This window comes from Triticum aestivum, chromosome 6B (assembly GCF_018294505.1).
Source record: "Triticum aestivum cultivar Chinese Spring chromosome 6B, IWGSC CS RefSeq v2.1, whole genome shotgun sequence".
Lineage (NCBI taxonomy): Eukaryota > Viridiplantae > Streptophyta > Magnoliopsida > Poales > Poaceae > Triticum > Triticum aestivum.
The window spans coordinates 168,562,679-168,574,485 of record NC_057810.1 but is presented as its reverse complement, the minus strand read 5'-3'; the positions used below and the strand labels follow the sequence as shown (position 1 = coordinate 168,574,485).

At 50.1% G+C, this 11,807-nt stretch overlaps 1 protein-coding gene across 1 annotated transcript; it reads right to left on the bottom strand.

Moving 5' to 3' along the window:
• Positions 1 to 9,264: 9,264 nt before the first annotated feature.
• On the bottom strand, positions 9,265 to 11,296 carry LOC123139042 (trihelix transcription factor GTL1-like). Its single transcript, XM_044558862.1, has 2 exons — positions 11,176 to 11,296; positions 9,265 to 10,700 (listed from the first exon to the last, which is right to left on the bottom strand). The coding sequence occupies exons 1-2, from the start codon at positions 11,294 to 11,296 to the stop codon at positions 9,265 to 9,267; spliced, it is 1,557 nt and encodes a 518-aa protein (XP_044414797.1).
• Positions 11,297 to 11,807: the final 511 nt, after the last annotated feature.

The window sequence follows — 11,807 nt, the reverse complement described above, 5'->3', positions numbered from 1 at the left end:
GGGGACGACGGGGACGGGGACGGTCGGGGCGGCGATGTCGCCGGGGGCGGTGACGAGGGGCGGGGGCGGCGACGATCGGGGCAGGACGGCGCGATGGAGGGAGGAAGAACAAAGAGGGAAACTGAATTTTTTTCAACTGTTGTATATGTAGGATGGACCTTTAGTACCGGTTGGAGCCACCAACCGGTACTAAAGGTCTGTTTTGGCCAGGCCAAGCGGCGGGAAGCGCACCCCCTTTAGTACCGGGTGGTGGCTCCAACCGGTACTAAAGGCCCCCCTTTAGTACCGGTTTGTGCCACCACCCGGTACTAAAGGTGGTGCGCTGGCGCAGTGCGGTGCGGCAAGTTTAGTCCCACCTCGCTAGTCGAAGGGCTACCGCACTGGTTTATAAGCCCCAATGCGGTAGCTCTCTCGAGCTCCTCTCCTAAGCAGGCCTACTGGGCCTACCAATTCATTGCTGCCATGTGGGCCTACTGGGCCTTTGCGGGCCTGCATCCTGGCCTAACAAAAGGTTGAATTTCTAGTCGTATGCAGGCCGCTTTGGCCCAGTAGGCGGGCTTTTTTATTTTCTTAATTTTTTTTGTTTTTTTATTTGTTTTATTTATTTTTGAGTTGTTTTTTGCTGTATTTAGAGTTTCTTTGTGAATATTTTTGCTTTAGGTACAAAAATTTACAAACTTTGATCTGTTAGTGCCGGTAGTTTTCAAATTTGAATAGTTTAAATTTTGAATTATTTGAAATTTATGTGAATCACTAGTTTGTGAATAACTTAACTTTGGAAAAAGATTTTTCAGTGATTCTTTTTTCTTATGTTCAATATTAGTGTGTTTTATCATTATATTCAATTTGGTAATGCTTAGGTTATTTAAAAAATGAAATGCCTTTGTGACATTTCAGTTTTCGTCGGAAACCCTGATACTTCGAAAAAGATTGTCCATTTTGTACACGAAGTGTATCCAGTTTTTGCCGTAACCCTCTCTACTTTTTTGCACATGCTATTTGTATGAAATTATGATACCATGCCAACTTTCAACCTTTTCTAGTTCATTTCAAATGCTTTTCAATTTCAGGGTCATTTAGCTGGAAAAAAATCAGTAAATGAATGAAAAAGAATTTGTTTGCACATAAAATTTCTTCGCGTTTCAAATGCCAAAACACATAATTAACTACCCTAACTATTGCAGACATTCCCTCCTGGGTGTGAAACACAGAAGAAAGTGATGATAGTGAATCCGATCACATCCCAGATATTTGGGTGTGAAACTTTTTCTTCTCGTGTGTCCCTTTGCGCCGTAGCCAGGGAAAATCTTCATCATTTAACTGGATGCTCGGGTCAATATTCACTGTGAATGGAGCAATTTCATCAAACTTTTCATAATCTTCTGACATGTCTGTCTTGTCATCCACTCCCATGATGTTTCTTTTTCCTGAAAGAACTATGTGGCGCTTTGGCTCGTCGTATGATCCATTCGCTTCCTTATCTTTTCTTTTTCTCGGCCTGGTAGACATGTCTTTAACATAAAAAACCTGCGCCACATCATTGGCTAGGACGAATGGTTCGTCTGCATACGCAAGATTGTTGAGATCCACTGTTGTCATTCCGTACTGCGGGTCTTCCGTTACCCCGCCTCGTGTCATATTGACCCATTTGCACCGAAACAAAGGGACCTTCAAATCACCTGATCCATAGTTAAGTTCCCATATGTCCTCTATGTAACCATAATATGTTTCCTTTCCCATGTTGGTTGTTGCATCAAAGCGGACACCACTGTTTTGGTTGGTGCTCTTCTTATCTTGTGCGATCGTGTAAAATGTATTCCCATTTATCTGGTACCCTTTAAAAGTCATTATATTCGAAGATGGTAACTGGGACAGCGAGTATAGGTCATTTTGAATATCGCCATCATTCAGGGCACGTTTCTGCAACCAATCAGCGAAAGTCCTCGTTTGTTCGCGTGTAATCCAGTCGTCAGACTTCTCTGGATGTTTGGACTGTAGAAAATTCTTGTGTTCCTCCATATACGGAGCCACCAAGGCGGAATTCTGTAGAACTGTGTAGTGTGCTTCAGTGAGAGAATGCCCGTCCATACATATTATTTGATGCCCTCCTAGCGTGCCTTTTCCTTCCAGTCTGCCCTTATGCCGCGATTCAGGAACACCAATCGGGCTTAAGGTCAGGAATAAAGTCAATACAAAACTCAATGACCTCCTCATTTTCATGGCCCTTCGAGATGCTTCCTTCTGGCCTAGCACGGTTATGAACATATTTCTTCAAGACTCCCATGAACCTTTCAAAGGGGAACATATTGTGTAGAAATACAGGACCCAAAACGTTAATCTCTTCGCAAAGGTGAACTAGGACGTGTGTCATGATGTTGAAGAAGGATGGTGGGAACACCAACTCGAAACTGACAAGACATTGCACCAAATCATTCTGTAACCTTGGTATGATTTCTGGATCGATTACCTTCTGAGAGATTGCATTGAGGAATGCACATAGCTTCACAATGGCCAATCGAACGTTTTCCGGTAGAAGCCCCCTCAATGCAACCGGAAGGAGTTGCGTCATAATCACGTGGCAGTCATGAGACTTTAGGTTCTGGAACTTTTTCTCTGCCATATTTATTATTCCCTTTATATTCGACGAGAAGCCAGACGATACCTTCATGCTGAGCAGGCATTCGAAGAAGATTTCCTTCTCTTCTTTGGTAGGAGCGTAGCTGGCCTGACCCTCATGTATGTCGTCTTTTCCGTGCATACGTTGCTGGTCCTCCCGTGCCTCTGGTGTATCTTTTGTCTTCCCATACACGCCCAAAAAGCCAAGCAAGGTCACGCAAAGATTCTTCGTCACGTGCATCACGTTGATTACGGAGCGGACCTCTAGGTCTTTCCAATATGGCAGGTCCCAAAATATAGATTTCTTCTTCCACATGGGTGCGCGTTCGTCAGCGTCCTTCGGAACAGGTTGTCCGCCAGGACCCTTTCCAAAGATTACCTTCAAATCCTTGACCATATCATGTACATCAGCACCAGTACGGTGGCGAGGCTTCGTCCGGTGATCCGCCTCACCTTTGAAATGCTTGCCTTTCTTTCTTATGGGATGCCTGCTCGGAAGAAATCGACGATGTCCCAGATACACATTCTTCTTACAACTATTCAAATATATACTGTCGGTATCATCCAAACAGTGCGTGCATCCGCGGTATCCCTTGTTTGTCTGTCCTGAAAAGTTACTGAGAGCAGGCCAATCATTGATGGTCACGAACAACAATGCCTTTAGGTCAAATTCTTCCCCCATGTGCTCATCCCACGCACGTACACCTGTTCCATTCCACAGTTGTAAGAGTTCTTCAACTAATGGCCTTAGGTACACATCAATGTCGTTACCGGGTTGCTTAGGGCCTTGGATGAGCACTAACATCATAATGAACTTCCGCTTCATGCACAACCAAGGAGGAAGGTTATACAAACATAGAGTCACAGGCCACGTGCTATGGTTGCTGCTCTGCTCCCCAAAAGGATTAATGTCATCTGCGCTTAGACCAAACCATACGTTCCTTGGGTCACCTGCAAACTCCTCCCAGTACTTTATCTCGATTTTTCTCCACTGCGAACCGTCAGTGGGTGCTCTCAACTTTCCGTCTTTCTTACGGTCTTCTGCGTGCCACCGCATCGCCTTCGCATGCTCTTTGTTTTGGAACAAACGTTTCAACCGTGGTATTATAGGAGCATACCACATCACCTTGGCAGGAATCTTCTTTCTGGGGCGCTCACCCTCGACATCACCAGGGTCATCGCGACTGATCTTATAACGCAATGCACCGCATACCGGACAAGCATTCAAATCCTCGTACTCACCGCGGTATAGGATGCAGTCATTAGGGCATGCATGTATCTTTTGCACCTCTAACCCTAGAGGGTAGACAACCTTCTTTGCTTCATACGTACTCTCGGGCAATTCGTTGTCCTTTGGAAGCATATTCTTTATCATTATCAGCAACTTTCCAAATCCCTTGTCAGATACACCATTCTCTGCCTTCCATTGCAGCAATTCAAGTGTGGTGCCCAACTTTTTTTTGTCAGCTTGCAATTCGGGTACAACAATTTCTTGTGATCCTCTAACATGCGCTGCAACTTCGTCCTCTCCAGATCACTTGCGCAGTTTCTCTTTGCATCGGCAATGGCCCGACCAAGATCATCAGCGGGCTCATCTGACGCCTCTTCTTCAGCTTCTTCCCCCATTGTTGTATCATCATATTGGAACCCATGGTCAGGATAGTCGTTGTCGTCCTCTTCTTCTTCATTGTCTTCCATCATAACCCCTATTTCTCCGTGATTGATCCAAACATTATAGTGGGGCATGAAACCGAACTCAAATAGGTGGACGTGAATGGTTCTTGACGTAGAGTAACTGTGACCATTCTTACAGCCAGCACATGGACAAGGCATAAAACCATCCGCCCGCTTGTTTGCCTCAGCGGCAAGCAGAAAAGTATGCACGCCATTAATGAACTCGGGAGAGCATCTGTCATCATACATCCATTGTCATCTCATCTTCATTACACAACACCGAATAGACCAAATTAATACAAGTTCATACATAAAGTTCATACATAAAGTTCATATACAATACTTAATTAAATGCAACATACAAATAACTCTCTAGCTAAAGAATTTAAATGCAACAACAAATGCGATGAAGATCGCAATTAAGGTAACAATTGATCCAACAGCATAATGATACCAAGCCACACTATCAATGGCATATTTTCTAATCTTTCTAATCTTCAACCTCATTTTCTCCATCTTGATCTTGTGATCATCGATGACATCGGCAACATGCAACTCCAATTCCATCTTCTCCCCCTCAATTCTTTTCAATTTTTCTTTCAAATACTCGTTTTCTATTTCAACTAAATTTAACCTCTCGACAATAGGGTCGGTTGGAATTTCCGGTTCATATACCTCCTAGATAAAAATATCTATGTCAACTTGATGGGCATAATTTGTCATAAACACGAAATGCAACAACTAGTTTTAAAAGAGAATATACCACATCCGAATCATAACAAGGACGAGGGCCGACGGGGACGGATATCAAAACCATGGCACTATGTATAACAAACAATGTACGGGTAAGATAATTAATTATACGAGTAACTATATATCCAAATCACATAAACATCAATTTGGTAATGTAAAACATTCATGAACAAGAGCCTCACCAGAAGGTGGTGCCGGCGACGGGACGGTGCGGGCGATCGACGGTGGTTACGACGGAGATTTAGAAGGCACTAAGTAAACCACACCTACATATGCAAACTAAGTGTTATTTTTGTGCTCTAATTGCATATAAATCAAATAGTAGCAAATATAATTATTCCTCCCAAATTAATCACTATACAAAGCATTGCAAGAGCTAATCTAGCAATGAGAGTTGAAAGGACAAAGTTGCTAACCTTTGTGATCATTTGAATGGATGGGGGCCTTCAAATCTTAACAAATTTTGGGCAAAATTTGTGAGGAGCTCGAGGAGAGAGGGGGAAGAACAGAGGAAGTGAGGGGAAAGGGAAAGAACAGAGTGGCTCGGGGGGGACGAAGGGTTTATGTACGTCGACCTTTAATATCGGTTCGTGCCACGAACCGGTTCTAAAGATGCTGGACGGGCCCCAGACTGACAACACCCTGCCACCACCCTCTTTAGTACCGGTTCGTGGCACGACCGGTATTATAGGTTCGCCACGAACCGATACTAATGAGAACGGCCGGCTAGCCGTTGGAACCGGCACTAATGGACACATTAGTACCGGCTCAAAACCAAACTGGCACTAATGTGTCTCATATTAGGTTTTTTTTTACTAGTGAAATAAAGTAATAAGGTAACTAAACAGGGCTGATTGTGATTACAAACAAAACACGTGTTGAACCATATGAAACGGGATGGCACATACGTGCATGCGAGCAGATAAACCCAATGTGCCCAAATTTGTACGCACATATTGTCAGCTGAGAGCAAATCAACTTAAACAGGCTAAAAAGGAAAGCAAATCGAGTTACACAAAGTTATGGTCAGTCGACTGACCCAAGTTTTATTTCCAGTCAACTTACCAATAGCCGGTCCCATATAATGGTTACCACGAAATCGGGCTGATGGTACAGCGGTTCTGCTGGCACGGTAGCTAAGCAAGAGTTACATGTGTGCATGCTACGGTAGTGCCCGCATTGCGCGGCGGAGAAGCACCCGAGTCTTTTCCACTTCCAATCGGACCAGGCCTAGCGAAGAGCTCAACACACTATTTTCTCTCTCGAGAAACGAAAACGCAAGTAGATCGATCTCACATTGTGTGAATGTGTGTGTGTGTGTGTGGGTGTGGGGGTGTGTGTGTGTGTGTGTGTGTGTGTGAGAGAGAGAGAGAGAGAGAGAGAGAGAGAGAGAGAGAGAGAGAGAGAGAGAGAGAGAGAGATGGATCAGAGAAAACGATGACGCACCATGCGCAGAGCGTTCCATGACACTTTGCACACACCGTTCACATGCGCAGAGCGTTCCTTCCATGGATGACCGCAGGTGAGCAGCGGTGCAGGGGCAGCGAGCAGAGCAGAGCAGACAGGCCGGGGCAGGTGAGCGCGCGCCCCATGTCATCCTGTCACCGGCCGGCTCGTCCAAAGCACACACAAGAACCAATCCGTGCCCCCCTCCCTGATCCACCGTATCACCAAAGTCTGAAAGCCTGCAGCAGCCAGCCTGCCTGCTTTCCTTCGTCTCTCCAAGGCCCATCTCATCTGGTTGCTTGCATTGCAGGGATAATACTATTGGCAGTGGTCTAGCATCATGCACTAGCTCTCCTTTAAAATTCTACGTACGTACAATCGTTACATCCATGAAATAACGTGGAACGTGCAGGAAGGAGCTAGACGTTGGTACGTATACGAAACGCTGCAAGGCCGTGACTGACGTGGTTGCTCGGCCGGCCGTCTGCTGCGACCACAGACATAGAGGGCCCATGCCGGCCGTCTGCTGCCACCACGGTCAGAACAGAGAGGGGCCGGTTTTGCTTCACAAGCACCTGCATTACGATCCGATATGCACGTACGTAGTACACCATGCAAGTTGCAGAAGCACCTGCATTACGAAAAGCAGTACCCGATCCTGCAATGCCAGACTGCCTGGGCCACATACATCAACAGAACAAGGCGACAATGCTTCTTTCTCCGGCAACGGACGAGACCAGTTCCGTTCAACTGTGCAGCAAGAAACACTTTTGCCTACGCCCTTTAATAAAGAAAATAAGTACTACGGTAAAAGACTAAAACCAAATCAAACGCATGCACAGCAGGACCGCAGGGGTTCTAGCTACACACGGGGCTGCATGCATGCATGCATGCATATGCCATGCTAGCTGGTACTGCGTGCCGGTGCCGGTGCAGGGCTTCCTGGTTCCAAATCAAACAAGACACCATTTTGATGCATGGGGAGGAAGAACACAAAGACGAGACGAGCCAACCAACAGCCCGTACGTCACCTCCGTGGAACATAGCTGGCAGTGAGTGCTATCATGGAATTTGCATACTGAAAAATGCTAGACTTGTGGAACTCCCATTACCATTAATTAATGGGAGACGCTAGGCGCCGGTGCGCCGGCCCAAACGGTTCGGCCGGTCTAGGCCCAGCCGTCCGATGCGTTTTGCATGGACCGTTAGATCTGCGCGCATATACGGACTGAAGCAACCGTTGCAGCAAAAAAGAGCAGTTTTGTTGCGACCGTGTACGAACAGCCACAGCAAGGAAAACAGGGGAGCTGGATCCCCCCGCGACTGCCCGTCCCCGATCCGCGGCGGTGGCGGCTAGATCCGCCTGTTATTCGTTCCCCACGGCCGAATCACGTCGACGAGGGGCTCCCCCACCTATCAAGCCGCCTTGGGATTGCTTCAATCATGTCTTACATACGTCATGACCTCCTTGCCGCCATGGATTTGGGCTCGAGTTCCGTTACGGCCGGTCGAGGTTGCAGCTCGCCGCGAGCCCGTAGCAGCTCGCCGGCGACCGGTTGCAGCATCCGCCCCTGCCTTCCGTGCTGGATCTCGACGCCAGAATTCACGGAAAGCCGTGCTGGGTCGCAGCTCGGCCGTGATGGATGTAGCAAAACATTATGGATGTAGCAAACAACGATGCTAGTTGTAGCAAAACCGCGACGCCGGCTGTGTGTTGTAGCAAAATGTGACGCTAGTTGTAGCAAAATGCTATGCCAGTTGTAGCAAAAATCTATGCCGGTTGAAGCATGTAGCAAAACTGCAGCATTTTATCATCTTCTTCCACCTTCCAGCCGTCGCTGGTTGAAGCTTTCTTATTTTCATAGTGTCTAGTTAGCTTTCTCTCTCAATGGTTGGAGCTTTTTCCAACAACCGTTGAAGCTTTTCTACCAAAAGTTATAGCTATTTTCTTTTTAGCAGCACTTGGAGCAAATAGCGCCACCGGTTGTAGCAAAAAAATGAGCTAGTTGTAGCAAAAAATTAGCTGTGTTCCCAACTCGCTTATTAGTTGCAGCAAAAAATAATAGTGGTTCCAGCTCTGGATTTGGCCGGTTGAAGCAAAACAAAATGCTAGTTCCAGCATCGTTATCCGCTCGCTGGCATCGCTACCTTCACCAATGGTCATCCATGGAGACTCGTCGGCACGGCTTGGCACGGCGCCCCTGGCACGGTCCCAGCATCTCCGTCGCGGAGCCTCCGGCATGGTCCAAGCACCTCCGTTGCGGGAGAGTTTGTGCATCGTGGTGAGGAGATTGAAAAAAAATCACGTGGTGGAGCCACTTGCAGGAGCGCTTCTGGAGGTACGAGGCGATGCGCTGTAGCAAATGAGTGGACCACGTTTATTTTCAGAGGAGATAAGATAGGAGGGGTGGTGGGCCTAAAAAAATTCCAAATCGCGTCTCCCTGGTCGTTCGATCCAGCTGGATCGCGTGGCCCGCGCGCGACCGGCAGAAGACTCGGCCGGTGCGCCGGGTGTAAACACTTCCCTTAATTAATCGCCTTTGTTCTGTTGTTTGTTTGCTTGTACTACAACCGGCCGTCTTAAAAATGGCATACAAGTTTTTTTTCATTTTAACCTTGAACATAAAACATCGTCTTCCCGCGGTCTTAGCAACAACCTAAGTTTGTTTTGACCTTAATCTTGAACATAAAAATTCGTAGTAGAAATTTGACAGGTTGCAGCGCGCCTTCCATGCTCCCACCGCTCGCCGTTCCATGCAAAAGAACCACAGTTTTCTACGACTGCTGCAAGGTGTGATCTGCAAACTTGGGGGAAGCACTGCTCCATGGCGGCGGGAACCAGGGCGAGTGCTGATGAGCCAGCGGAAGTCGGGGTCGATCCGCTTCTTCCTGCATCGTTTCCTTGTGCTGTGCCTGTGGTGGTTGCGGCGGTGGCTGCCATTGGAGCGGCGCGGCTGGGATGGGCTGCGGCTGGGGCGGCGGCGTGGCTCGCCGCGGCGGTGCCTGCCATTGGAGCGGCGCAGCTGGGATGGGCGGCGGCTGCTGCTGCGTCGGCGGCGGCTGCCATTGGAGTGGCGCAGCTGGGATGGGCGGCGGCGTGGCCCGCCGCGGCGGCAGCTTCTGTCGAGGTTGCGGCGGTGGCTGGCGTTGGAGCGGCGCGGCTGGGATGGGCTGCGGTGTGGCCTGACGCGGCGGCGGGGTCTGGAACTGCGTCGGCGTGGGCGTAGGGAAGACGACGGGCGGGACTTGCGCGCCATGCCCGCCGACGCGCTGGATGAAGGCGATGATGGAGGCGTGGCGTGCGGCCGCCGCGGCGCGATCGTGCGCGCGCTGCTCCTGCTCGCGCTTGAGCCGGGCCACCTCCTGCCGGCGCCAGGCCTCCTCCCGCGCCGCGCGCTCCGCCTCCCTCTTCTCCATGGTCGCCAGGAACCGCTGCTGCATCTCCTCTTGCCTCCCGACGACCTGCTTCATCAGCCCCTCCACGAAAGCCATCATCTTCTCCCTGCCGCCGCCCCGCTTGCGCTTGCGGTTGCCGAGGCCATCCGGGCAGTCGCCGGTCGCCGCCGCCATCTCGCCATCCCCGGACCCGTCGTCGTCCGACTCAGACTCGGACATGAACGGGAAGCTCAGGTTTTGCAGACAGACGGGAGGTGGCTGGGGGAGCTCCGCCGCCGCCGCCCAGGAAACAGGAGCCGGCATGATCGGGAACCTCGGTGGCGGCGGCGGCGGCGGCATTGTGCTCATCGGTCGCGGCGCCGAGAAGGCGTGCAGCGGCGGGGGGCCGCGGCCGCCAAGGACCATCAGCAGCTGCTCCTGGTGCTTCTGTAGCCACGCGCGGGCGGTGGCGGCGTGCAGCGCGTCGAGCGCCTGGGAGAAGGGGTAGCTCCTGCCGTCCTGCCTGCCGGCCCGGCTCTTCTCGGCGCGCTTGTAGGACCTGTTCATGCCCCCAAGCTTCTCCCTGCACTTCTTGGCGCTCCTCCTCTCGTAGCCAAGCTCCGCAAGCTTGCTGGCGACCTCTTCCCAGATCCAGAGGGGAGCCCTGCCCCTGACTGCGGCGTCGCGGAAGGCGGCGGCCATCTCCGACCGGATCCTGATGAGGGCCAGCGTCTCCTCCCGCGCCCACTGGATGCGGCCAGACCACGGACCGCCGCCGCTTATGCCGCCGGAGTCGCCGAGCATGTCGTCGGCGGGGAGGCTGCTGGCGTCGGCGGCTCAGCGGCACCAGGTCCGGAGAGGAGACGACGACGCTGGCTGGGGACGGGAGGGGAATAGGGGATGCACGGGAGGGGCGGTGAAAAAGATGCGAGCGTGGGGAGGAAGGCAAAGTTAAAAGAGAGAGAGAAAGTAAACAGGATGCCCCTGCAAAAGTCTCTGCCCTACGACTCTTCCATTTTTGAATTTGATCTTGGTCTCCCAACGAGCAACGAAAAGTACTACTCCCTCTGTTCACAGATAATACCTCTGTCGCTAAAACGTATGATATTTAGAAATACAGGGTGTATAAAATGTTTTGAATACTTTAATATTAACCACGTACGAACTGAACAAACACACTAAACATGTCTATATATGTCCGGCTCATCAAAAAGTTCGAACATCTTATACTCCCTCCGGTTCTTTTTTTCTCTGCATATAAGGAGAAGCCCGGATACCAAGAAGGGACTGCATGCATCTTTTTTGGACTACATTGCCCCTGTACATGCATCGGAGAGATGCGATAGTTTAATTGCTCCATGCAACCAGTCAATAGCTGCATGCGGGTGATTGGGAGGCTCCTGTGGTACCCTTTTCTCTTCCCCACACGCATGGCTTGGGCCCATCTGCATGCCGCGCTGGATTGGCTGGAGTCCTGCTGCAACCGCGCATGCGTCCGTTAATTACTGAGGCAGATGCAGGGCATCAAGGGAAAGTAGCACAACAAAGAGCTTATGCGCAGACTAAACAGGAAAAAACGGAAAAAAGTTATACGCAGACAAAAGAGGAACGGAGGGAGTACTTGTGAACGGACGGAGCCCCGACAAAAAAATATGAACGAAGGGAGTAGAATGGATAGACAAACGCACACACACAAACCAAAGCAGGCCCCGTCGCCTCCCCCGATGGCGACTCGGGCGCAAACCCTAGCTGCCACACACGATGACCTTGCTACCGCGACCATGTCGGGGGTCCTCCGGTTGTCTCCTGCGCAGACGGGGGAGTTTTGGAACCTGTCGGCGGCCCATGGGCTTCTATATGGTGACAACTGTCTTCGCCATGTGGAGGGTGTGCTGGTCGGATCCGGTGTCAAGCGCCCGTAACTTCGGCATAATTCATTGTTG

Bases quoted from the DNA above. Each gene is read 5' to 3' on its own strand.
- LOC123139042 (XM_044558862.1), bottom strand. From the start codon at position 11,296: ATGCGTGTGGGGAAGAGAAAAGGGTACCACAGGAGCCTCCCAATCACC. The intron at 10,701-11,175 runs GTAGTCCAAAAA...GGTGCCGCTGAG, and splicing joins GATGCATGTACAGGGGCAAT to CCGCCGACGCCAGCAGCCTC.